Raw genomic sequence first — 22,830 nt, 5'->3', positions numbered from 1 at the left:
GTGTTTGTTTTTCTTGTATATTTCACAAGGCACCTTAGTTCTTTTTTGTATATTCACATGGCACCTTAGTTACCCATTTTTAAATTTGGGTAGAGTCTTCAATGACACAGTCAATGTAAAAGAATCAGAGAACCTGCTCTGTAATTTCGGTAGTCATTTCTACCAGCTGCCTTTCAGGAGACTATTCTGTCACCCAAAATTTGTCTAAAACAACAGACAGATAGAGCATGAATGACCAATTTGAACATACAGGCCTCTCAAGAGACTATTCTGTCACTTAAAATTTGTCTAAAACTACAAACAGATCGAGTGTGAAAAGACCAGTTTGAATATACAAGCCTTTCAAGAGACTATTCTGTCACTCAAAATTTGTCTAAAACAACAAACAGATTGAGCATGAAAAGAGACATTTGAATGTACAGATATTAATCTTTTCAATTACTAATATGCCTGCTCGAGCGCATGCACAGAGACATCCATCAATTCTGTCTTCAATTGCTTGAGCTCACATTGAATCATTTACAAAAATTTTACAGACATCTTTCAAAGGACATTCTCTTTCATAACAAGTGATTTCAATGGTCACTTGGTTTCTTCAACTGACTTTCAATGTGAAAGGGGCTGATGATGCCCAGTTTAAAACAATAATCTAAACCAATAGCTGCAAAAAGAAAGATCAGAAGACTCTGAGACGCATATGATGCACCATCAAGAACATGTGCCAAAAAGCTCCCACTACTGAGTTCCAGAGAGGTTTTTGCCTCCAATTCATCCTGCCCAGGGTGTTGAACACAAGTCATTTTTTTAACTTGATTATATCACAATTATGAAGCCACAGAAACTCCAGCGGCACAACGGAAATGGAAATACTACATAGTGTTGCGACATTAGAATCCAAAAATACCTTTAATAAGACCCAAAGCTGTGGAAGGGTTCCAGTCTTAAGCTGAATATTGTCCAGATGTCTTCTTATTACCGAAAGGTAACCCCAAACAGAGCACAACTAACAAGTATGACTCCTAAATGAAGAAACAGTTAAGCCCCTGTGGGCACTTCAGATAACAAAAGTAAGGTCCCAGCGAGTGTTCCAACTATAGCAGAAACTGCTGCTGCTTTTACAGATTCAAATCTCTCTAGCTGTTTGTCAGTCCCTAAACTTCATTGTCTTCAAAGCAGCTGCGGCACTGATGTTGGACATGTTTGATTAGAGTGTGAGCTCAGCTTCTTCAACCATACCTCTTGCTTCTAAATGTTCTCATTGGCATTCAGAAGAATTAAAGAAATACAGTAAGTACACCAAAGTTTTAATCTAGCATGTATGAGTAGTAAGAAGGTTGTTAAAAATAGATGACAAAGATAAGGGAGTCATTTGAGACGGTCTTGGCATGTCCTGCAGAAATCTAGTGGTACAGAGTTTTCTCCATTTGAGGGACCAGGTTGAAATTGAGGAAGGCGAATAGGTGCATTAAAAAAACTTGAAGAAGGCAGGTTGCATCAAAGGATCAAGCAGAACGAGGAGGAGGATTTTCTGACCAGACTCCACATGGTTGAGCAAATCTTTGAGATGATTTTTATGAGCATGACTTACACTGAAATAAAATTTAACATCTTAAGGTTCAAAAATTGGTCTAATGCATGGAATGGGTATATATAAAAGGTATTTTGCGATGCTGGCAACTGAATTGCTTCATTGCCCAGCATTCACCTCCACAATCTGGGTTCATAAGAGCCTATACACTTCTCCAGCACTATAAAGTTCCAGTCTTGGTCTAAAAACTTCTAGTACTTTTTAGTTTCTCACGAATATCAATTCCTGCATTGACAATACTCCTTGATGGCTCTTACAAAGTGTAAACCTGGGCCCTCCCAAGTAATCACTCTTGCCTTGGCCGCTGTGTGTTAGGACACTTTGAAAGGCAGCAAATTCCAAATGATTTGAGCACAATCCAGGAGCTTGAGAAGTTCACTTGGGCTTTTTTCTTGTTAACTTTAGTCTCCGATATTTTTAGGCCGTTTGTCAAACGTCACTCTGGTTGGCAATTGAAAGTGCTCCGAAGGAAGTATATTTTAGAAATAGTAGATATCTACATTCAAGCATATGAATTTAAACCCACTCACATCATCTGAAGAAAGTTGAAAATTCACTACTTATCCTCGAGCAAGCAATTCATACGCACTAGTTTGATGAAAAGGGCTAGACAGCAAGTTACCATCATACTACTGATCACGAAAATGAAAAAATAAAAGATAAATATCGACGGACCTCAGATTCTCTACTTTCAAGTATTCGAACGTAACTCCTCAACTGCTCAGCTTCCTTTTCCTGCCTCTCGATCTCCAAAAGCGCCTTCCTCGCCCTTTCAAACCTCTGCGTAGCCTGTCTAACCCATCGAACAAAACTCTGTTCTCTTCCACTCATTTATCGACCATACCAGAGAGAAGGTCCTTCATTTTAGGCGTCTCTCTCTCTTCGGATCTCCTCTTGATTGCGCAACGCGCAAAAACCGAATAATGATAAAGGAACGTGATTTAGAAGCTTCGTCTCAGAAACTGCGCTCGGTATTTGTTGAATTTCAGTTGTCTTTGTCAGAAAATGTTCGGAACTAGTAGCTCGGTAGGAAAGAAAATCTGTCGCAGACATGGCGTCTCCTGGTCTAGTCCTTAGATTAATAAACATAAATAGCCGTTGAAGATAAAATGCATATTAAAATATCGAAAGCCCCCGAAAGCGAGCGAGTTCCGGTCCGATAGAGATCCGGATAATTGTATATGGAGTCGGATCCATATCACGAGATCGATTGGGACCAAACTTGGATTTGACAGTCGGGGCAATTGACATCATGCGAGGCTGCAAGTGAGATTCCTAAAACCGGGTGCTTTGGTTTCTGAAATCACCGCGACGAAGAAGAAAACAGCGCTTGTGGCGGATGGATGAACAGCAGCGGCAAAACGAGTCCGAGAATCGCAAAAGGAGCTTTATCAAGATCCCAACCTACGATGAAGTTTTCGACAGTTCACTATCCAATCCTCCACCCTCTCTCTTCCGTCCATCTTCTTCTTTCTCTGAAGCCTTGTCCGGCATTAAAGCCAGCGAGACCCATTCGGAGTCTAATCCTCCCAGGCCGGAGAGTTCCTTGAGGTGAGCCCAGTTCATTCTTGTTGGAGACATTTAAAATCATGCCATTGCCTTCGAAAACATATGGGAAATTTGTCGATTGATGAAATAAAAGAGGGAAATAGAATTTTATTTAGTCACGAAATTGAATTTAATGTTGTGGGATTTACCTTTCAGGCAGGTTGAGGTTTCTTCATCCGCTCTTGGTTCTGCTTCTGCTTCTACTTCTACTTCTGCTGCTGCCTCTGCTTCTTCTTTGGCACAGTCGCCTTATTCCTCTCTTCAAAGTCGTACTTCAATCCTTGTTAGCCATAGGCAGGTAACTGATCTTTGCATTTTCCCATATATTTAAGCTTTAAATTCTCATACTTTGAAGGGTTTTCATTGCTGACTCACGTTGAACGATTGGCTACAAAAGCACAGTGACAAGTTTTCAGTTTTTATTTTTTTTATATTTTTGTTCTTGATATTTTCCCATTAGACACCCACAACCACTAGCTACCGAGTTTACTCTCCTTTGAAGCAGAAAGGGAATCCGCTGCTTAAGCATATAAGAAATGTGAAGTGGATGTTCGCCGATGTTGTTTCTGACTACATACTGGGGCAAAGTTCTTGTGCTGTGTACTTGAGGTATTGCAGTATTGTTGCTCTGAAAATTTTGAGGGTATTAGTATCTCTTAGTTCTTTATCGCGGCTTGTGGTTCTATATCTAGTTAAAACCTCCATTAACATTTTTCTTTATGTTGCTGAGGGTTTATGCATTTGTCTCTTACCCGGATTGATTGTTATTTGAGTTGGTGTTGAATGCAGCCTACGGTACCATCTTCTTCACCCAGATTACTTATATTATCGCATAAAAGAATTACAGAAGAATTTTAAGCTCCGTGTTGTTCTGTGCCATGTTGATGTTGTAAGTTAAATCTCCTAATTTGTGTGGAAGTATCTACTAGATACATTTTTTAACTGATTATAGTGTTACTCTGAAGTTACTTTTTTGGATTTTATTTCAGGAGGATGTAGTTAAGCCTTTACTTGAGGTTACAAGAACAGCTCTACTTCATGATTGTACCCTTTTATGTGGGTGGAGGTAATTCCATTTCATTTGATATCTGAAAGCATATAATGTTCAGAGGATCTTTTCTACAGTATAATGTTCTCTTGTTTAGAACATATAATGTTCTTACCACAAACTATTTTATTTTGGAACCATGAGAGTTTGTTTGACTATGGTGCAGCAGAACCCCTCCCAAATTGAACAATTTTTTTGCAGTTCACTGCAACCAGAACAGTCACTAACCTGTTAAATTAAAAGGCCTTCTAAATGGATGGTACATAATGCATGTGGAGAGATCAGTAACCTGATTGATTAGAAATCCTGGAAAGTGAGCACTTCACAAGATCCTAACATGTTAAGAACTTGTTATTTGCATATCAAAATAACCTGTTCAAGTTCCTATTTGGGTGCTCAATGGAACCTGTAGGTAAGGGTTTTCTTGGTCATTCATAAGCAAACACTCATGTTTCTCTAATGATGGCATTTTGGTTCTTTCAGTTTGGAGGAATGTGGGCGTTACTTGGAGACAATTAAAGTATATGAAAATAAGTCTGCTGACATTATAAGGGAGCGCATGGACACAGACTATATGTCACGGGTATGTATTGTTGGTTAGAGGCTTCATGATGTATGCAATGCTAGACATTTGGCCATGGTTGACTAAATTGTTGTACTCCTGTTTCTTCATTCTTGTGAAGCTGAACCACGCGCTTACATCTGTCCGCCATGTTAATAAGAGTGATGTAGTTACTCTTGGTTCTGCTTTTGGAGTAAGTCAATGCATCTTTATTTTTATTTTTTGAATTACTCATTTAAAAAGAATTTTTGTTTCTAGTACTTATGCTTCCAGATTGGGTGTTGGGCTGAATTGACATATTGATTGTGTGGCTTAAATTGTTGTCAAGTTTGAACAGGAGCATTCGTGACATATTAAATTTTCTTAGCAGAAAGTCATATCCAAGAAAACATATTGTTGGTGTAACTAATTTCATAGAAATGGTTTAGAATGACCATTGTCCAAGCCCCACTCCCAGGTCTCATATGATGGGGATCAATTTTCTTAAACTTTCTTTCTTATATCAGAGTGGATACCATCTGTTCATCTCATCTCTATTTTCTGGTGTCAGTTTAGCTTTCTCTAATTTTATACTGTTTTGACTATGCACCAATGCATGTTGAATTTCTCCGTATTTACATTTGATATACCGATGCTCCGTTTATCTGTGTGCAATGCAGTCTCTTGCTAATATTATGGATGCGTCAATGGATGACCTAGCATGCTGCCCTGGGATAGGTGATCGCAAGGTACTTTGTGTTTTTTTCTTTGATATCTTGTTTCCACAATTACTGCACATGCATTTCTCTTTAATTCTGTTTCCTGGAACAAACTTCATGTTCTGTTTACTTGTTCTGTAGGATAAGCCACTTTTAATGCAGGGATCTAATGTATTGTAGGTAAAACGGTTGTATGATACATTTCATGAACCATTCAAGCGAGTTGTGTCTAGCCGACCTACCCCAATGACAGAAACTTCCCAGCAGGGGAAGGAGGATGATGCTGTGGAAGTGGGGAAAGAGGAAGAGACTGTTATAACCAAACCAGGGGAAGAGCCAAGTATGTCAGTGAAATCAGCCCTTGAAGCTGCTTATGCGAAATATTCACAGAAAAAGCACAAACAGGATAGAGATAATCCAAGGTTCAAAGAAGGTGAGGACGATCATGGAAGAACTGACTGAGAAGTCTTAACAACCAGCCCGTTAACCAGCTGTAAGGTCAAAAGGGGATCTGACTGGAACTCCTTAGTAGATCGTTAAATGGGTATTGATGGGTTAGTAGAAATGGAACCAACTTAGTCTCCAGCAGCCACAGAGAAGTTGCCATTAAATCAGTAACTCTGTTTCCTTTCAACAGGAATAGTCCAGGCAGAAGACAGAATTCCCTGGCTATCCCCTCTTAATTGGATGGTTTTTTCAAAATATGGATATCTTTAGTAGTTCAGAATTCCTGAAGTTCATACATGTTCTATTCACCCTCTGTATCACTAATGTATTCCACAAACTTCAAACAAGGTTATATTAGTCTAACAAGCAGTTCCATGTCGTTCAGAATTCTGTCGATTTGAAACAGATCTCTTTATAGTCATACAAGTTACTAAAATCTAGCTTGAAAGTTCTTCACATATCCCTTGCTGTATACAAAGTATTTAGATTTCTCAAACTCAGGGTTCGCCTGAGATCATCATTTTAAACTTTGTTCAACATTCAGGAAAGACAATTTACAGGGGTCACAAACAAGTGACATTTCCGTTGGACATAAAAATAGGATATGATCATCCCAAACCTTTCCTAAAAATATTGAAACGTCAACGTAGATGTAGTATAGTTTCCGCGATTCGTAAGAAAAACAATTTTTTTAAGTTGATAATGCTCCTTCATGTTCATTGGATTTCCAGTGCGGGAGCAATTTTCAAACAATATATTTAAAAGATGATTAAAGCATTACACCTAATTCAGAAAAAGAATTCTTATCTGAAATCCATTCTCGTAGTCTTTCGCTTAGATGTTTTCAACACTGTAAATAACACAGGAAGAATTCGCTTAGTTGTACACGCCTCACAATTCCTTCAAAAGCAGCAAAACTGCAGCTGCTTTGCTCGTATGGCCTGTGAGAGTGGCGGTAGCGGCTTAGCAATCAGCTACTTCAACAAATGTTAGGAGCCCTGTAAGTAGATATTGAGCACACGTTTTAAGTCCTTGATACAGTAGGATACCCATGTGAAATGCAATCAAAATAGAGGAAAACCTGTCTCAAGATTCATGAGTTTCAGGCTGATTATCGACTCCCTGAGAAAAAAGCTTAGAGAGCTCTGAGAGAGCAATCTGGACCTGATAATCATCCTGCCCTGGGCCTGTTTGGGACATGTGTCTATATGCACCTGCAGCTTTGGCCTTTTTAGAGGTCGAAAAAGCTGCCTCCAAGTCGCTCTGTCTTAGACCCCTTGGTCCCTGCAAACAGCCAATAAATGTCTTTAGGGTCAATCCATTAATAGCTTGGAGAACATGTAAAAAGTGTGTGATGTAAACATTCAAGTAAGCAACTTCTTTGTGCAAACCAGTGTTCCCAAGACTTGGCAAAAGGTGCTCTTTTTACAACAAATCTTTGCATGTGCTCCAAAGCAGGAAAAAAATGCAAAGTTCAGCACCTGTAACTCTGTTATTTTTTTCTAACCATCAAAGTGCACGAGAGATAGAGAGGGAGAGAGAGACGCAAAAGAGGAAATCATTCTATTTCAAGAAAACAAACAAAGCAGGATGCATATGGTTCATTTGGTTCAGCACAGAAAATTATAAGTTAAAAATAATAAAGAATAAAAAGAAGGTTCATTTCTTTCAAGCATCATCAGGCCCCTGACAAGGACAATGATGAAGAAGGTTCATTTCTTTCAAGCATCATCAGGCCCCTGACAAGGACAATGATGGCCACGTGAATGATCCACGACTCTGCCTATCATTTGCTAGTTCATTTGCCTGATTGGCCTCCCTCAAGTCATTGGTTACCTCTTCCATCCATGTGGTTCACAGTCGTCTATTTCTTGCCAGTTGCAGTCCTTTAATAAAATATCAACAAACCCCCCAACCACGGTTTTTGTACAGCCAAACATAGCTGGATGACAGTATAAGTGTGGTACTAGTCTGTTTCCTTTTTTTCTTTTCGCTAATATTGAGAGCTTTGCTTGAGATCTCCTTGAAACCCCCTCCTTAGCTAGCTGGTCAGAGAGAGAACTTGCCAACCTAGGAACATGCCTCCAAGTAATTTGCCAACTTGAGGAAAGATCTGAAACTTCATCAAATATGGAGCCTAATCTCCAAGGTAAAAAAAAAAAAAAAAAATGCCCTTATCCACCCATCACCATACTTGAGTCCATTTCCCATTTAACTGAGTAAATATTTTGTAGCTATCTCCATTCAGTCAAGGCCAGGTAAATGAGGCCAGCACTATCTCCTCCTTTTGTGAAGGAAGAGAGGCAGATTTGGAGTCGTGTTAATAATTTTTTTGGGAAGTCACATACATACCAATACGTGTGCAGTTGAACCATATTTTTTGCACAAGGACCTAGGAGAAAGATGAAGGTTGGGGAAGGAAAAACTAAATTTAGAAAATAAAAAGAGGAGAAAGTACAAACAGCTGTTCCAGATAGGGTCATTCCATAACATGAAAGGGTTATTCCATTACCTGTTTCCCTTATCATATATTTATCCTGTAATCCAATTACCAGTTCTGAGATATTCAGCTATCTTACTTTTTTCCCTGAAACTCAGTTATCTTGCATGATTGCCAACATGTGATCATAAACAGCAAAGTTGATTTAATAACCAATAAGATCTTCAAAAAAGGAAAAAACAATGAATATAAAAATAAACTTATCCAAGTCTGTAGGCATTAATGGGACATATAACTTATTTGAGCAACATCTCTTCCGGAAATAAGTCATCCATCCATTACACAAACTAAAAAAAAACAACTATACCATCTTAGGTGGGGATGAAACTGCTATATTACGCTCACACTAAGTGATTAGATACATAATGCCTTTTATTGATATCTATTTGATTTAATAAAAAAAAACTATGGATTATCTCACCCAATTCTTAAACAGGAATGGCACCATTATTATAATAGGACACGTAAAACAGTAGAAGGGGCTAATCAGCTAAAATAGGCTTCCTCATGAACAGAAGATAAAAAATTGTAAAATTTACTTACTTTAGATGCTTGGCCTCGTCTCTCAGCATTTAATAGGTCCCTGATGGGAAAGTAAGCTGCTTGCTTGCAGAGCTCAAACAGGTCGGAACCGGTGAAACCCTCAGATAGTCTAGCTATATGACTGATATCAATTTCCTCTTCTACTTTTTCGCCTTTCAAAATCACTTGAAGTATCTTGACTCTCTCATCCTGATCAGGTATACCAATTTCAAATGTTTGAGGTAGACGCCGCAATATTGCCTCATCTAGTTCAGCAGGACGGTTAGTTGCAGCAAGGACCATTACCTGCGCATTTCCTAAGTAATAAAGAGTGGACTAAAGAGTAAGATCTTTTTAATTTAGAATGTTAGTAAAAATGGTTGAGAGTGGATTAAAAAAAGCAGAAACCAAAAAAAAAAAATCAATTTAGAACTCACTATCAGTCGTAAAACCATCCCACAACGCCATGAACTCTGTCTTCATATTGACCATTGCCTCATTTTCTGTATTACGGCGCTGTCCCAAGAAACTATCAACTTCATCAATAAATATGATAGCAGGTTGCAGTTTGTAAGCCAAACTAAACAAAGCAGCGACTGCAAAAACAGAAGAAAAAATCGTGAATAAGTGTCAGGGAAGTGCACACATATAATATAGTACCCCCACACCATCACCAAATCAGACACAATGGAACAAGTTACTTCTGTTGACAGATTCATTTGAAGAGGAAAAAAAATACAAAAAGCAAGGAAATTCATTACTTTCTTACACATTGGTCCCCGATCATATTCAAACACAAAATATACTTACCATGAGTTCAAACCTTTAATTTTACTCACACAACAACCTGCCATGCCCAAACTTTGCAGCATCTGACATTCTAGCTCAACCATTGATATTAAACACCCCCATACTTTTTTTCTTTTTGTTTTTCCCTTAGGGTGCTTTCATTAAAAGGCCCGAAGGCAAAACATGAGTAACTGGCGAGAAACCCTCTCCTTACCAAGGAAATCAGCAATACAATAAGCAAATCTATGGACGTCAGTCCAATTATAAACATGCCCAAAGAGAGATATTGAATGTCAAAAAAGGTAGACCAACACCACCAAGGGGGTTCCTTGGTGCCGGAGTACCAAGAAATGACGTTACTTGAGTCACCTTCAACATCAGACAATTAAACTTGCTCTGGAATATTTTCTAACCATTCTTAAGGGCAAGTAATGCAGTATAACTGGAATCAAAAGTACCAAGAGGGCCAGCATAGGTATCAAGGATTTCTTTTTTTTAGAGTAAAAATCTTAAGTCATTGTGAGGTAACAAGGATTTCTCTCACAGCATCTCTAAAAAGGCCACCAAAACCCGAAGGGATTACCAATGGAGGAGCCATCAAAATTAAGTTTGATATAACCAACATCAGGAGGGGTCCATGCAATCATAGGTGGAACTTTAGCTGGTTGAGAGAGAAAAGCAACTTGAGCCCAATTGTTTCTAAGGCAAACACAAGGGATTTCTTCAAAGTATCAAGAGACAAGAGTCAAGCAATGATGTGATTAAAGATACGAGCAGCAAGCGAACACCAAGGGGAATATGTTTGATTGAAAATTCTTTGATTTTGTTCAAGCCAAAGACCCCAAGGAATAAAGGGGCAGGCCACACTAGACAGAGGGGAGCCCTGGCAGATAAGATTTGGCCTGGTTAGAATCTTGTTGTGCAGAGGGCTCCAAAGAAAGAATTTAATTTTGGGAGGGCTGAGAGAGACCAAGCTGAGGCAGTAAGATAAGAGATGTTGCTGGTTGCCAATATTTGACTGTAACAAGATGCCACCGTGAAGGAGCCGTCCAGGTCAGTGCACCAAATGATCTATCATTTCTGGAATGCTTGATATAAAAGGCATTAAGGAGTGAGATGAGATTGCTGAATTTCAAAGCTTCATCATCAGTCAGAAGGAAATGGAGAGACAAATCAATAGTTTGCAGACTGTCGTTAGCAATGTAATTTCTGGTAAAGGCGTCTTGCTGACAAGTAAGCTGGAAGAGACGTGGGAAGCCACCTTCAGGGGCTTGTGGAGACACCATTTATCCAACCACAAATAAACTCTGGTTCCATCCCCAGAATGAAGAAGTGAATTCTGAGCCACAAATTCAAAATTCTCAGAGATATAGCGCCAAGCTACAGAAAGCTGATGCGAGACATCCTCCCCTATATGCCAAAAACTGCAAGGATGACCCAATTTCTTCTTCACAAACTTCACCCAAGGCAGATGCAGGTAGGCATTCAGCTTCCAGCACCACTTGGTGAGATGAGTACGGTTAGTGAGGCTGATGTTCCTGATTCCCAAACCCCTGCACAGCTTAGGCAAGCAAATAGAATTCCATTTAACCAAGTGATGCTTAAAATTCCCCAAGGCACCCTTCCAGAGGACACATTTCCTGATTCTTTCAATGATTTTGACCAAGCTGCCGGGTGATGCAGAAATGAAAGGAAGTAGGAGGGAATACCGAAGAGGTAGGATTTGAGAAGGGCAAGCCGACCCGCTTTTCAAATAAGCTTTCCTTTCCAAGTAGATAAACGTCTGGTGAGCTTCTCAATGACTGGGTTCAAAGAGAGCATGATCAACTCTTACCACAAAGAGAGGAAGACCAAGATATTTTCCAAGAAGAACACCAAGGCAGCAACCAAGGCGAGAGATAAGAGTATTCAAAGTGGCACAATCCATGTTGAAGCCATATAACCATGTTTTATGCCAATTATCTTCAGCCCAGAAATGATTTCAAATATATGGAGAAGAGCTTAAACACATCACATCCAACCTGCTCTAATGCCCCTTTGCTGAAAATAACCATGTCATCAGTGAACTGTACCATGGGAATGTCAAGAGAACCATCCATAAAGACTGGGTTAAACCAACCCATCTCCATAGTGCGCCGGAAGTGGCTTGTGAGGCCTTCAGCGACAATGTTCAAAAGTAAGGGAGAGATAGGGTCACCTTGTCTAAGCCCCCTAGAGCCACTGAAATATCCACAAGCGCCGCCACTGATAAAGATTGTGTGAGACAATCAGCTCAAGGGTATTTTGGTCATTTGACACAATCAGATATTTTATATTATGGCACTATCTTATTCAGCATGTTTGATTTAGCCAGTGTACAAATTTTTATATTCATAGGAAGAGTAGAATGGGAGTTATAAGGGAATAAGTGTTTTCTATGTATGAGGGGCATTTTTTGTTATTTCTGTAATTTACGACAATACATAATAAACAGTATTGGGGGTCGTACACAACCCCCAATGCAGCTCATTCAGCGCTTTTGCCTCTTTTCTCTCTCTTCTCTCTCTTTCTCTAGATTTTTAATACTTTTCACATGGTATCAGAGCAGTAATCTCTCTCCTTTTTTCATACTTAGCCAGAAAACCTTCTCTTTATCTAGACATCTTCACAAAATCAAGGTTTTTCAAATCTCCTCGGAGACTAGTTGGTAAAAATTCAATTTTTCTCTCTTTTCTTCTGCCATAACCTTAGGGTTACTGGTTCTATCATCCTTTAAAGGGTTATTCATGCTTTGATTGCCCAAAAGAGACTCTTTTTTGAGAGATCTTAGGATGTGCATCAACTATCCCTATCCCTAGATCTGTGTTTGCATCATCAGTTTGCAAGCTGACATCGGCCCTAATTGTGGCTTATTCTTGAAGGATTTTCTATCTATTTGATATATGGTGTTGATTTAAGCATATATCACTTGCACACATCTCATCCCTGCTATAACCCTAATTTTTAAGAAGTGGGAAACACATCTTGGAATTTGAAAAAGTAGTTGGATATTGAAATTGAATATTTTTGGTGACTTTATACTTACTTTATGGCTGATTTGGGTGAAGTCTATGTACCATCTAGCAATATGGGTGGATCTAATGGCAAAGATGTAGTGTTTATGACATCTGAGAAGTTAACAGGACCGAATTATCTTAACTGGGCCAGGTCAGTGAAAATGTTCTTTACGGGAAAGAAGACAAAGTACATCAAAGATGATCCTCTAATCCCAACGACTGATGATTGGGAAGCCGAAGACAACCAAGTTATGACTTGGATTGTCAACGATATGGATTCAACATTAAGGAATCAAGTGATGCATTGTGAAACAACAAAGGCTATGTGGGTTTCTTTGGAGTATCTGTATGCTCAAGAGAGCAATTTATCCAGAGTTTATGAATTGTACACCAATTTCTTTGGTTTAAAAAGGGATAACAAGACTGTTACACAATATTACAATGCATTTGTGGGACTCTGGCAGGAAATTAATGTATATCATCCATTCACTACAAATGAGTAGGGATTGAGAAAACAACAAAACCAATTATTGGTAGCAAAGTTTCTTGATGGCCTAGGTGGGAAGTTTGACAGCATTAAGGCATAGATCTTAGCTTCAGAAGAGGTACCTTCATTATCCACTACTTTCAACAGAATTGCGAGGGTAGAAACAACTTTGGTATCCAAAGAAGAAAAAGGAGGTAAGGTTACAGATGTTGCTGCAATTAATACTTTGGGCCCTAGTCCTTGCCCAATAGACTCATCTTGAGGTCAGACAGGTTCTGGGCAAGGTAGAGGTAGAGGTCTAGGTAGAGGTGATGGCAAGTCCGAGAGGAAGTGTGTCCATTGTAGACAAAATAACCATTACTCTAATAGGCGTTGGATAAAATTTGGAAAACCTGCATGGGCAAACTCTACCAACCATGAGACTAGTGGAATAATCTCAGAGGTTGTTGCTTCTATCCCCTCAATTGAGCTAATGATGTACAACAACAATAGATTATGCAGCATCTAACTCAGTTATCAGTTGGTTCATGCTCCTACTACTACTACTACTTTGGCTATTCAGGTATGTTTGCCCTTCATGTGTACTCTTCTCCTACTTGGGTTATCGATTCTGAAGCTACTGCTCACATGTCAAGTATGTCATCCTTGTTTTCTAACTTGAAAGATTCATCACATATAAAACAAGTAAATTTAGCTAATGGGTCTGTTTCCTTAGTTCAGGGTGTTGGTATTGTTATCCCTGCATCGTCCATCATTGCTCCATCGGTCCCTGAGTCCAGTAACCTTTACTCTTTCCTCTACATCGTGTCTTCGTCGCCATTATTTTCCTCTACTCTGTTTGTCACTCCTCTCCTCTTTGCTTCTTCTTGCCATAAAGGATGAGGGTAGAGATTTGAACATATCTAGAATTTCGTGAAATTGATCTCAATTTTGGCAATGACAGTCAAACACCTTCATACTTAAAATCAGTTTCCCAAATATTTATCCACCAATAAATTGTGATTAGCATTCACTAAGATATTATCTAAATAAAAAGAAGCAATAACCATTTCAAGCAAGAAATGGAATTCTTTTGAACACTTGAAAAGGAACCAGACAAATTATACTGATGCATCAAATAATAGTTCTTTCTAGAACAGCTGGAACAAGAAAATTACATGTAAACACACAATTATCAGGGAAATGCAGAAATAAACCTTTCTACATTCTTGCTCACCAAATTAGTTAATAAATCACCAATTAAAAAGGGGGAAGAAAAAAGGACCAATGAATTGTACAAGGCAACCATTGCTTACCAAGCTTTTGTGCATCACCGAACCATTTACTCATCAAATTAGAAACACGGACATTAATAAAGACTGCCCCTGATTCTTTTGCGATAGCCTTGGCTAGCATGGTTTTTCCAGTTCCAGGAGGACCATACAACAATACTCCTTTCTGGGGACTAAGAAGCTTCCCAGCAAAGAGTTCTGGTCTCTTTAGAGGAAGGATAACAAGTTCAATCAAGGCTTGCTTCACAGCTTCCAAACCACCAATAGAATCAAACTCCACATCAATGTGATCAGGATTTATAACATCACATGCTATTACATCCTGTAGAGTAGTTACAACTCAGTAAGAACAGAAACAGTTCTGCATTAAAAATAAATAAATAACAGAACAGAAACAATTGCATGGAGCATACTTCTGCTAATGAAAATAATATAAATTAAGCAAACTAAACATTCTCTGCACACAAAAAAAGAACAAAAACAACAACAAATGATTGCTGTGTTCAAGTGAATTCTAGGGCTCCACTGCTTTGTTTGGCAATGGATGCAACCCTGTTATAATCCAAGGATTTAGGGTCTGAAACAGTTATATTAGTGGTCTCCATGATGAAAGAACTCCACATACAGGTAAAAGAATATGAGAAACACAATTAATCAGCACAATGGTGCTTGAAAAACAGAAGCACATTTCCTACTACATTTACTTTCCATAGGGCAGAAATATTACAAGTATATAATCTTCACAAGAATAAACTAGAATTTAAAAGAAAACTAGAAAGAAACTACAGAACTGTAAATGAGGCAAAACACAGATTAGATATAAAAACCAGTTATAAAACATTCAGCCGAGGTTCTGAGATCCTTGTCAGCACTCAACATCAGAAAATATCCTAAGCTAAACAGCCGACGAACTCTTCTTCTTGAACCCAAAAATCACATGAAGTCCCAGCCAAACACCAAACACCAAATACTAATATTTCCCCAAGGCTACCATATTACATCTAAATGTTAAGATAAATAATATCTTTTTAATGAAGATGTATAAGCTATTAAAAAAGGAAAATAAAATTAAAGCAAAAATAAATATCATTCCAAAGTGAATCGTGATAGCTAGGGAAGCACTGTCAAGCATCATTCCCATCCAGTTAGAGTCATAGAAGTACACGTTTATTTGAAGTAGGTCCATTCAAATGTATGAGGCCCTTATCGAGTACCTAGTATTTTTAATTATCAAAATTTTGTTTCATTTATTGATGATTTTAGTAAGTTCACAAGGGTCTATCTCCCACTTGAGAAATTCAAAGTGTTTAATGTATTTCTAATTTTTTACAAAGAAATAAAAAGTTAACTTGGTGCTTCATTTCATGTATTTAGATCTGATAACGAGTTTGAGTTTATGTATTATAAATTTGACTCTTTTTGTATAACAAATGAAATTATTCATCAGTCTTCTTGTATGTTTATAATAAAATGCAGTGGCGAAACGGAAAACTTGTCATTTATTAGAAGTTAGAACCCAAAAGCGTGAGCAGAGCAAACCGAAAAGATAAGGAACAAAACCCATTTCGAGGTACAAGTCTGCAGAGCGCGTCAAGCAGACAGAATTAATTAAAGGAAACAACATAGAGTCACTGCAACAAACATGAAAAATTCTACAAGCTGAGAAAAGGGGAGAGCGGACCTCGTAAGAATTAGTTTGTATCAAAGGGCGTCCCAACCGCTTGGCAATATCCTTCCTCAGCTCCTGGGATTTTTTAGCGGCGGTCCGATTAGGGTCCAACTGGCGCATACCGAACCATAGCACCGCTATGCTGAAGACGGCGCCCACGGCGCAACTCACCAGTTCTTTCAGGAACTGCGTCTGAATGTGAGAGTCGCGCATGGTCGCTTCCTTATATCTCTATTCCCTCCGGCCGTGGTTTCGACAGAAGAGACACCGGTCCGGAAAAGATAAGTCTCAGAACCTGCATAAAAAGCTCCCCCTGAGGAAAAACGGTACGGTTGGAGGAGAAAGGGAAACTCTTTATGCGTAAGGGGACGTATATATGTGGACGTTGTCGTACGATAGAAGCAAACCAGGGGACGAGTAGGGGTGGCCCTGAGCCAATGCGATTTGTAAGTCGCTTGAACTCACTTGAAAAAACGCTGGGTTCAATTTAGTTTGGAGTCTGACTCGAGTTAAAACTCGGACGCAGGCTTATTACATATAATAAATTTAATTTATGAATTTCAAATTCAGCTTGTTAGTTCTTGAACTGGCTTCTTATATTTTTCCTCTTATTACTCTTGTCAATTCCTCCGTGAAGATCGATTGTGCAAAGCTCCCTTCTGATTTCATTGAAGTCGAACTTCAAAAGAGTGCAATTACGTCTGCCATGGCCGCGATGGATTTACTTCAAAGTCTTTCAAAGATAATTTTGAATAAGCCAACATCCGAGTCAATTTGTAGAATGCATGAAGACATTAACTTCACAAGAATAAAGTCTTTACCTGTTATGATATTAACATCGATAATAAAGTGTTAAATTTATAGAAAAGAGAAAAACTTCAGACTTCTATTTTAATCTGAATACATGAACCCCTGTAGAGGAAAGTAGTAGAGTCAACTCTCGGCTTCTCCATAAGACAGCTAACAACATAGAGGTCATCGAATTCCTACTTAGCAACAACTGTTACCAAATCCATCCAGAAGCAAGATAAGCTGCTTCAAATTCTCATCGAGATACTTTAACCAATTTTCCAAATTAAAAAGAATTCAGAAATGAAGCTTCTTCTGATTTGATAGACCTCTATACCTCAAAGTTCTGTTTTATCTAATGAACCCTTTCTTTCATTTGTTATCCTCCTTGTCATTAAGGTGAACAGAATTGTCCACAGGCTTCTTTGGTATCCCAAATCCTCGAATCCGGTTTTGTAGCTTTTCTCTTGCAGAAGGAAGTTTTCCGCCACTTTCCTTTCCCTGAGTATTTGTAGTTCAAGAATCATTTAATCAGTAACAGTTGTCCTAGAAGAAAATTCATGATTGAATTACTTTTGCTTAACTTTGGATCAATAGAAGGATAAATACCTTGTCATAAATTCCATGACTCTCATTAGGATCTGATTCTTTCTTTTTGTTGAGTGAAGGAGGAACATTTGGCGTATTCCCAAATATATTTAAGGGCTTGATGTCTCCATTTCTTATACTTGCTTCAAGCTACATTTGCAAATAAGTTAACTCAACAATGGATGATTCGGTTCACTGAAACAGAGGCAACAATTTTGCAACTCCATTACCTGGATGTGAATAATACAGAAGACAATGCTAGCAATAGGTAGCCAGCTCTCATCCGGAGACAGTGACAAGTTTGTCCTGTAAACTCATTTTGAGGGAAAAAAATGACCAAATTAAAAACGAAGAAACGAAGAAAAAGACTAGATGGAAAACTAGTATTAAACAAAATTTAAAAAAAAACTTATTTGGTCACTCAATCAAAAGACTCAAACTACAGATGTCTGCAGTATATTAAACATGAAATTTTGGATTCTAAATTTCATTGCTTGACCTGCATTAGATGGTTGAGGGGAAAAACACTTCTACATTTAGAAAACAAGTCAACCTTCAAATTATATCCCTTGTTTTTTAGAACCTCATCAATTGCATTCCTGTTTACAAAATGATTGATGATCAAAGCACCTAACAAGACAAGTATATATTGATTGCTATATGTACAATTTAGTTGATGAATTGCTTAGCTACACTCAGGACTCAATTCCCTCACGCAGAATAGCTGTAAATAGTTGTCACCATTTTTTCTAAAAAAAATGATCCCACATTGACAAACATAAACAACAGTTTGGTGCTTCTGCACAGTTTTGCCAAACACACTTGAAAAGCTGTAATTGGATTCAGAAAATACTAGTTTCATTCTTAGGATGTGTCTTTGCCACCAGGAAACCATAGGGAAAAATGACTAGAGCAAAAATTTCCATTTGACCAATATTTTCTGGTGTTTGTGCTGATTTTTGCGAATGGAAAGAACTTTCTGCTTGATTCTCTACACCTTCAAGATGTTAAATGAATAGGAAAATGAGTCCCATATTACTCCAATAAGAAAACATAAGAAACCATAGGAAAACCAAGAAGCATTAAAATGGTCCTTGACCACTTACCTCTGAACTCCACCTAGCATTTTATTATTTATAAAAGTTTTTACTTTGCTTCAAATGTAGAGACACACTATAATTAATATCCTGTTGTTTCCTAGGGCAGCACAAACACAGGAAAACTGGTAACAGGAAGTTTTTTCAGTAAGAAAATTCTCTAATGAAAAAATTAGTAAAAGGGAAAAAGACTTCCTTGTCATTTTGTTATACTTATGACAGCACAAAGAACACTCATGGTCATCGGCTAAACAAAAAAAAAAACAATAGATATCAAAACCATGACTGTATTTTACATCTCTAACCAGCTTGAAAACCATTCAGAGTTAAAACAATCATTTCCAGGCAACCTTATGATGGAACTACAATTACAGCAGCAGCTTTGAATGTCCCAAATCAACATCACAAGTAATTTATCCACACTCTCTCTTTCTTAACATTTATGGTTTGTTTATCAACAGGAAAAAAATGAGCTTTTAATTGAGAAAAAAACGAAAAAGGAAAGAGAGAAAAAAGGAAGATGGAAAACAATGGCAGAACAGCAGTTCGAAGTTTATACCTTATGTAAGGAGCCAAGTACACAATCGAATACACAAGATACCGCTGCTTCCCTGTATCAAGCCACGCAAATATCCAACTCTGCCAGAACGACACCAAATTAAACCACGTTCTCAAAACCAACATGACAACAGCAAAACCACTTGCTCAAGGTAACTAAAGACAGAAAAATTTACCAGCCAATTGAAGTAAGGGATGAAGCTCAACACAGCCATAACTGCAAACCTTGCATCAGTAGAATCAATCGACGATCCGCCGTCATCACCATATTCGGCAGAATCATCAGAAATCGGGAAAATCAGCGAATTGAGGACACAAGCACCAATAGCAGCGGCGAAAGGAGCATCCAGGGAAAGCTCCGCTTTGCATATCCCGCATCTTTTCTTTCTCTGCTGCCACCAGAAACAAAGCGCCATGAAGTAGTTAAGAAGAAAATAGCAATACAAAAAATATAACAACAATTTTCCGCTACAAAAAAAAAAAAAAAAGACCAGCTCTCCAATTATTCCACCTTGACAGTCTTGCTTTTCCAATCGATCAGTCGACGAAGACGGAGCTGGGATTGAAGGTGGGGATGCAGAAGCAATCTTGATGAAGGAAAAGAAGGGGAAGAGAGCAGTGCAGGAGAGGTGAGAGGAATCATGGTTTAGCCAGTGGCGGAGTAGGTGAGGATTCGCAGAAGAGGGAAAAAGTTCATGGTGGGCGACAATGGAAAGAGGCTACCCATCTAATGTGCGCCAGAGGGTTGCTGAAATGGGGTTGACGAGCTGAAGCCTGAAGGCTGAAAGACGAACGTCCTCGATGGACCCTATATCGGGAGGTGTGCAGTCCAGGAAATGGAGACGGCTGTATGCTTGAACTGTTGGACGTTTCAGGGTCGCTGTAATAAATATGTACGTCGAGGTGACCCACGACTCGGGAATCTACTCGGTTTTATACACGATGGGTTAAGTTAGAATATTAGACTCACCTCTTCTAATAGCGGTGACATCACGTCTTTATTTGCGTTTTAAAGGGCATCGAACTAAGCCTAGCCTCGAGCCTAAAATTATTATCGAATTCGAGCTGAAATCAAGTTTTAACAATTATTTAAAAATTTTCGAACTTCAACATTCATTTAAAAATTTCCAAAAATTATGTCTCGAATTTGAGTTCCAATATACATTTAAATTTTTTCAAAAAATACATGTCAAATAAATTATATATAAAATTATGCATATATTTTACATAAAATTGGGCATACATTTTACATAAATTTGGGCATGACCTCTACTTAAAAATGGGCATAAAGGTGCATCAAATCCAGTTGAGTCTGAACCTTCCTATCGAACTTGAACTCAAGTCGTCCTAGCTTCAAGCCTAAAATTGTAATCGAGCTCGAGCTCAAGCTCAAGCTCTAGCCGAGTTCGAGGTTAACCTACATTTAATACTCTACATAAAATATATGCCAAATAAATTATTTATAAAATTATGCATACATTTTAAAAAAATGATAGGAGAGGTTCAGGATTGAATCTCTATAATGGATTAGAACCCACCAATATTAATCTGTTTTACCCCAAATATTGTCTAGTTTATTTTGTAATTTTTTAATTTGGCCATAAATTTACTATCTATGGCCTTAGTGCTCTTGGTTGAAAATTTATATTATAAGAAAAGCATGATACATATTTCCAAAAAAAAAAACTTTAAATAAAATCCTATTACTATTAGAGACTTACTAAAAAATTACAAGAAATATTTTAAAATTTTCTTGGGAAAGTTAAATGGACCTCTTATTGCCTCTTCTAGGGAAATAAATAAAAATTAATATATTACTATACTTATCGATAAATTTTTAATAAAATAAAATGTCAAACAAAAAATTACTATGAAAATTGCCTTATGCTAAAAGTATTATACTATCAACAGTCAAATACTTATTCAAAATTTGTTTATACAGTTTTCTAGCCCATCTAGGGAAAATCTTACTTAGAAAATTATATGATTTTTTAATAAAAAATTCTAATTAGAAAAATGTTTCCAAAAAACGTGAAGCACTAATAGCCCCTAGAAACGTATTTCTACTAAAAATGTTTTTTTAACATTTTAAAAAAAATCACTAATAATCTCTAGAAACGTATTTCTAGTAAAATATATTTTCAATTTTTTCAAGAGCCATGAGGAAGGGACAAAGATTTTTTTTTTCTTGTTTATGATCTTGCACGTGACAATCGTCTTTGCGCATGTTGGTGTGTGTGGGTGCGTGTGTGGGTGGGTGGGTGGGGGGGGAACTCTAGTTTCCGCCGAGACGACGCGGAGTGAAGGGGGTCTAGCGATGCCAGCGAGGACTTTTCTTCGGCGACGAAGGTGGTGGCGACAGAAAACAGAGGTGAAGAAATCAGAGGAAAGGGGAATCTAGCGGGAGGCGAGGGGGGAAAAATTCTTCCTTCTCCTCGGCAAGAATTTTTCCCCCCTCGTTCTCGCTCCTGCTCCCTGGTCCCGACTCCCCCAAATCCCCTGAATCCCACGTCTCTTGTTAAATTAACGAGCCGGCTTCCAAGCTTTCTAGCGAACCTTGATTCAGTCAAGCTCGGCTTCGTTAATTTAAATGAGCAAATCCTGGATCTTGAACTCGGCTCGAGATCCAGGTATACTGAATCGAACCGAGTCGAGCTCGAGCTGCTCACTTGGTGGCTCGGTTCGAAGCCACCCCTACACCCCATCCTCTACGCTCTCTTGCTTGTTTGATCAGTCCCAGTCGTCGCTGCCACAAAGGTCAATCTCTCGCTTTCGCTCTAATGCTTTAGCTGGTTCTTCCTATTGCTATAGGCTTTCCCCTGTTCCTTATTTGTTCTAATTCTCCTGTTAGTATACTTTGATTATTCTTCTCTGTCTCTGATTCTTTATGTAGGTTTCGTCTATCTTTAATCTTCTTGTTGAGATGTTCTCCTCCATGAGAAGCATAAGTTTCCTTCCTTTGCAAACGTATTCTTTCGGGTTAGGGGAGGTCAGCTTACAATGAACTTGAAATGAAGTTAAGATTTTAGTTCATCTTAATGAACCTTCTAATGGCCTTCTAATGGCCTAATGAAATGTATTTCATTTACATTAGGTAAAATGCAATAAAAAACCCGTTAGTGCAACGGTAAGTTTAAAGGGAAAGTAAATTACAAATGTAACTACACTTTCTAACCCGAGGGAAAGTGAATTCACTCGGGTCGAGCTCTGAATTCACTTTCTCTCGGTCAATAACATCAAGTTGTCGGGTCGGGCTATCGAACGAAGTTGGAGAATTTTTTTTTTTGGCAAGCTCTCCCCAGCGCTTGCGAACCTCTTTTCCTCTCGCTGTCCCCAGCACCGACGACCTTCAGCGACTTCTTCCCTCCCTCTGCAACCTCTCTAGCTCGATTCGAAAGAAACTAGGGTAAACCCTTCTTCCTGGAAATCGAAGGTTAGTCTTCTTTTTGTTTCTGAATCATTCCTTTGTCTCTCATTTTAATTTTCGGAATCGTTCCTCTGCCTCTGCAACCCCTCTTGTTCGATTCGACATAAATTAGGGTAAACCCTTATTCCTGGAAATCGAAGGTTTGTTCTTCCTGATTTGGTTGCCTTATCCTCTGCGTTCAGCATCAGTTACAGTGTTTCTCTTTTA

General features: G+C 38.4%; 3 protein-coding genes and 1 long non-coding RNA gene across 7 annotated transcripts; 1 reads left to right on the top strand and 3 right to left on the bottom strand.

Annotated features, from left to right (window-relative positions):
* Positions 1-666: 666 nt before the first annotated feature.
* LOC137967181 (uncharacterized) lies at positions 667-2,647 on the bottom strand. The gene is made up of 3 exons (XR_011116504.1): positions 2,264-2,647; positions 905-1,245; positions 667-773 (listed from the first exon to the last, which is right to left on the bottom strand). It is a non-coding gene; the product is annotated as an uncharacterized lncRNA (long non-coding RNA).
* Positions 2,648-2,860: 213 nt separating this feature from the next.
* LOC137934028 (DNA excision repair protein ERCC-1) lies at positions 2,861-6,353 on the top strand. Of its 2 annotated transcripts, none has more exons than XM_068778212.1 (9): positions 2,861-3,139; positions 3,293-3,434; positions 3,642-3,745; positions 3,926-4,025; positions 4,126-4,202; positions 4,668-4,767; positions 4,868-4,939; positions 5,406-5,474; positions 5,625-6,353. In XM_068778212.1, exons 1-9 carry the CDS (start codon positions 2,928-2,930, stop codon positions 5,904-5,906), a joined length of 1,158 nt encoding a protein of 385 aa, XP_068634313.1. In that variant the 5' UTR covers positions 2,861-2,927; the 3' UTR covers positions 5,907-6,353. The 2 variants fall into 2 exon arrangements, with proteins under 2 accessions (XP_068634313.1, XP_068634314.1); XM_068778213.1 differs by having other exon boundaries at positions 5,698-5,864.
* A 269-nt stretch (positions 6,354-6,622) lies between these two features.
* Positions 6,623-16,490, bottom strand: LOC137934029 (uncharacterized). 2 transcript variants are annotated; one of them, XM_068778215.1, is made up of 6 exons: positions 16,177-16,490; positions 14,520-14,817; positions 9,351-9,509; positions 8,935-9,230; positions 6,973-7,175; positions 6,623-6,889 (listed from the first exon to the last, which is right to left on the bottom strand). In XM_068778215.1, exons 1-5 carry the CDS (start codon positions 16,375-16,377, stop codon positions 6,978-6,980), a joined length of 1,152 nt encoding a protein of 383 aa, XP_068634316.1. In that variant the 5' UTR covers positions 16,378-16,490; the 3' UTR covers positions 6,623-6,889; positions 6,973-6,977. The 2 variants fall into 2 exon arrangements, with proteins under 2 accessions (XP_068634316.1, XP_068634317.1); XM_068778216.1 differs by having other exon boundaries at positions 7,056-7,175.
* Positions 16,491-16,963: 473 nt separating this feature from the next.
* On the bottom strand, positions 16,964-20,037 carry LOC137934859 (uncharacterized). 2 transcript variants are annotated; one of them, XM_068779412.1, is made up of 6 exons: positions 19,708-20,037; positions 19,373-19,588; positions 19,198-19,277; positions 17,772-17,847; positions 17,563-17,691; positions 16,964-17,454 (listed from the first exon to the last, which is right to left on the bottom strand). In XM_068779412.1, exons 1-6 carry the CDS (start codon positions 19,837-19,839, stop codon positions 17,326-17,328), a joined length of 762 nt encoding a protein of 253 aa, XP_068635513.1. In that variant the 5' UTR covers positions 19,840-20,037; the 3' UTR covers positions 16,964-17,325. The 2 variants fall into 2 exon arrangements, with proteins under 2 accessions (XP_068635513.1, XP_068635514.1); XM_068779413.1 differs by having other exon boundaries at positions 19,373-19,585.
* Between the last annotated feature and the right edge of the window lie 2,793 nt (positions 20,038-22,830).

Source organism: Aristolochia californica, unplaced genomic scaffold (genome assembly GCF_029961685.1).
Source record: "Aristolochia californica isolate CCGP_79_NKW_82.1479 unplaced genomic scaffold, dmAriCali1.0.hap1 SCAF_6, whole genome shotgun sequence".
Classification (NCBI taxonomy): Eukaryota; Viridiplantae; Streptophyta; class Magnoliopsida; order Piperales; family Aristolochiaceae; genus Aristolochia; species Aristolochia californica.
Note: the sequence above shows the minus strand (reverse complement) of the source record. Positions and strands in the feature narration are given on the sequence as shown.

What these genes read in the sequence shown, in the direction of transcription:
- LOC137934859 (XM_068779412.1), bottom strand. Translation starts at nt 19,839, where the DNA reads ATGATTCCTCTCACCTCTCCTGCACTGCTCTCTTCCCCTTCTTTTCCT. An exon ending in TACTTGGCTCCTTACATAAG is followed by an intron (nt 17,848 to 19,197) that starts GTATAAACTTCG and finishes ATGAGTTTACAG; the next exon opens with GACAAACTTGTCACTGTCTC. An exon ending in GTCATGGAATTTATGACAAG is followed by an intron (nt 17,455 to 17,562) that starts GTATTTATCCTT and finishes ACAAATACTCAG; the next exon opens with GGAAAGGAAAGTGGCGGAAA.
- LOC137934029 (XM_068778215.1), bottom strand. Translation starts at nt 16,377, where the DNA reads ATGCGCGACTCTCACATTCAGACGCAGTTCCTGAAAGAACTGGTGAGT. An exon ending in TACAAACTAATTCTTACGAG is followed by an intron (nt 14,818 to 16,176) that starts GTCCGCTCTCCC and finishes ACTACTCTACAG; the next exon opens with GATGTAATAGCATGTGATGT. An exon ending in GGATGGTTTTACGACTGATA is followed by an intron (nt 9,231 to 9,350) that starts GTGAGTTCTAAA and finishes TTTATTACTTAG; the next exon opens with GAAATGCGCAGGTAATGGTC.
- LOC137934028 (XM_068778212.1), top strand. Translation starts at nt 2,928, where the DNA reads ATGGATGAACAGCAGCGGCAAAACGAGTCCGAGAATCGCAAAAGGAGC. An exon ending in AGGCCGGAGAGTTCCTTGAG is followed by an intron (nt 3,140 to 3,292) that starts GTGAGCCCAGTT and finishes TTTACCTTTCAG; the next exon opens with GCAGGTTGAGGTTTCTTCAT. An exon ending in ACCCTTTTATGTGGGTGGAG is followed by an intron (nt 4,203 to 4,667) that starts GTAATTCCATTT and finishes TGGTTCTTTCAG; the next exon opens with TTTGGAGGAATGTGGGCGTT.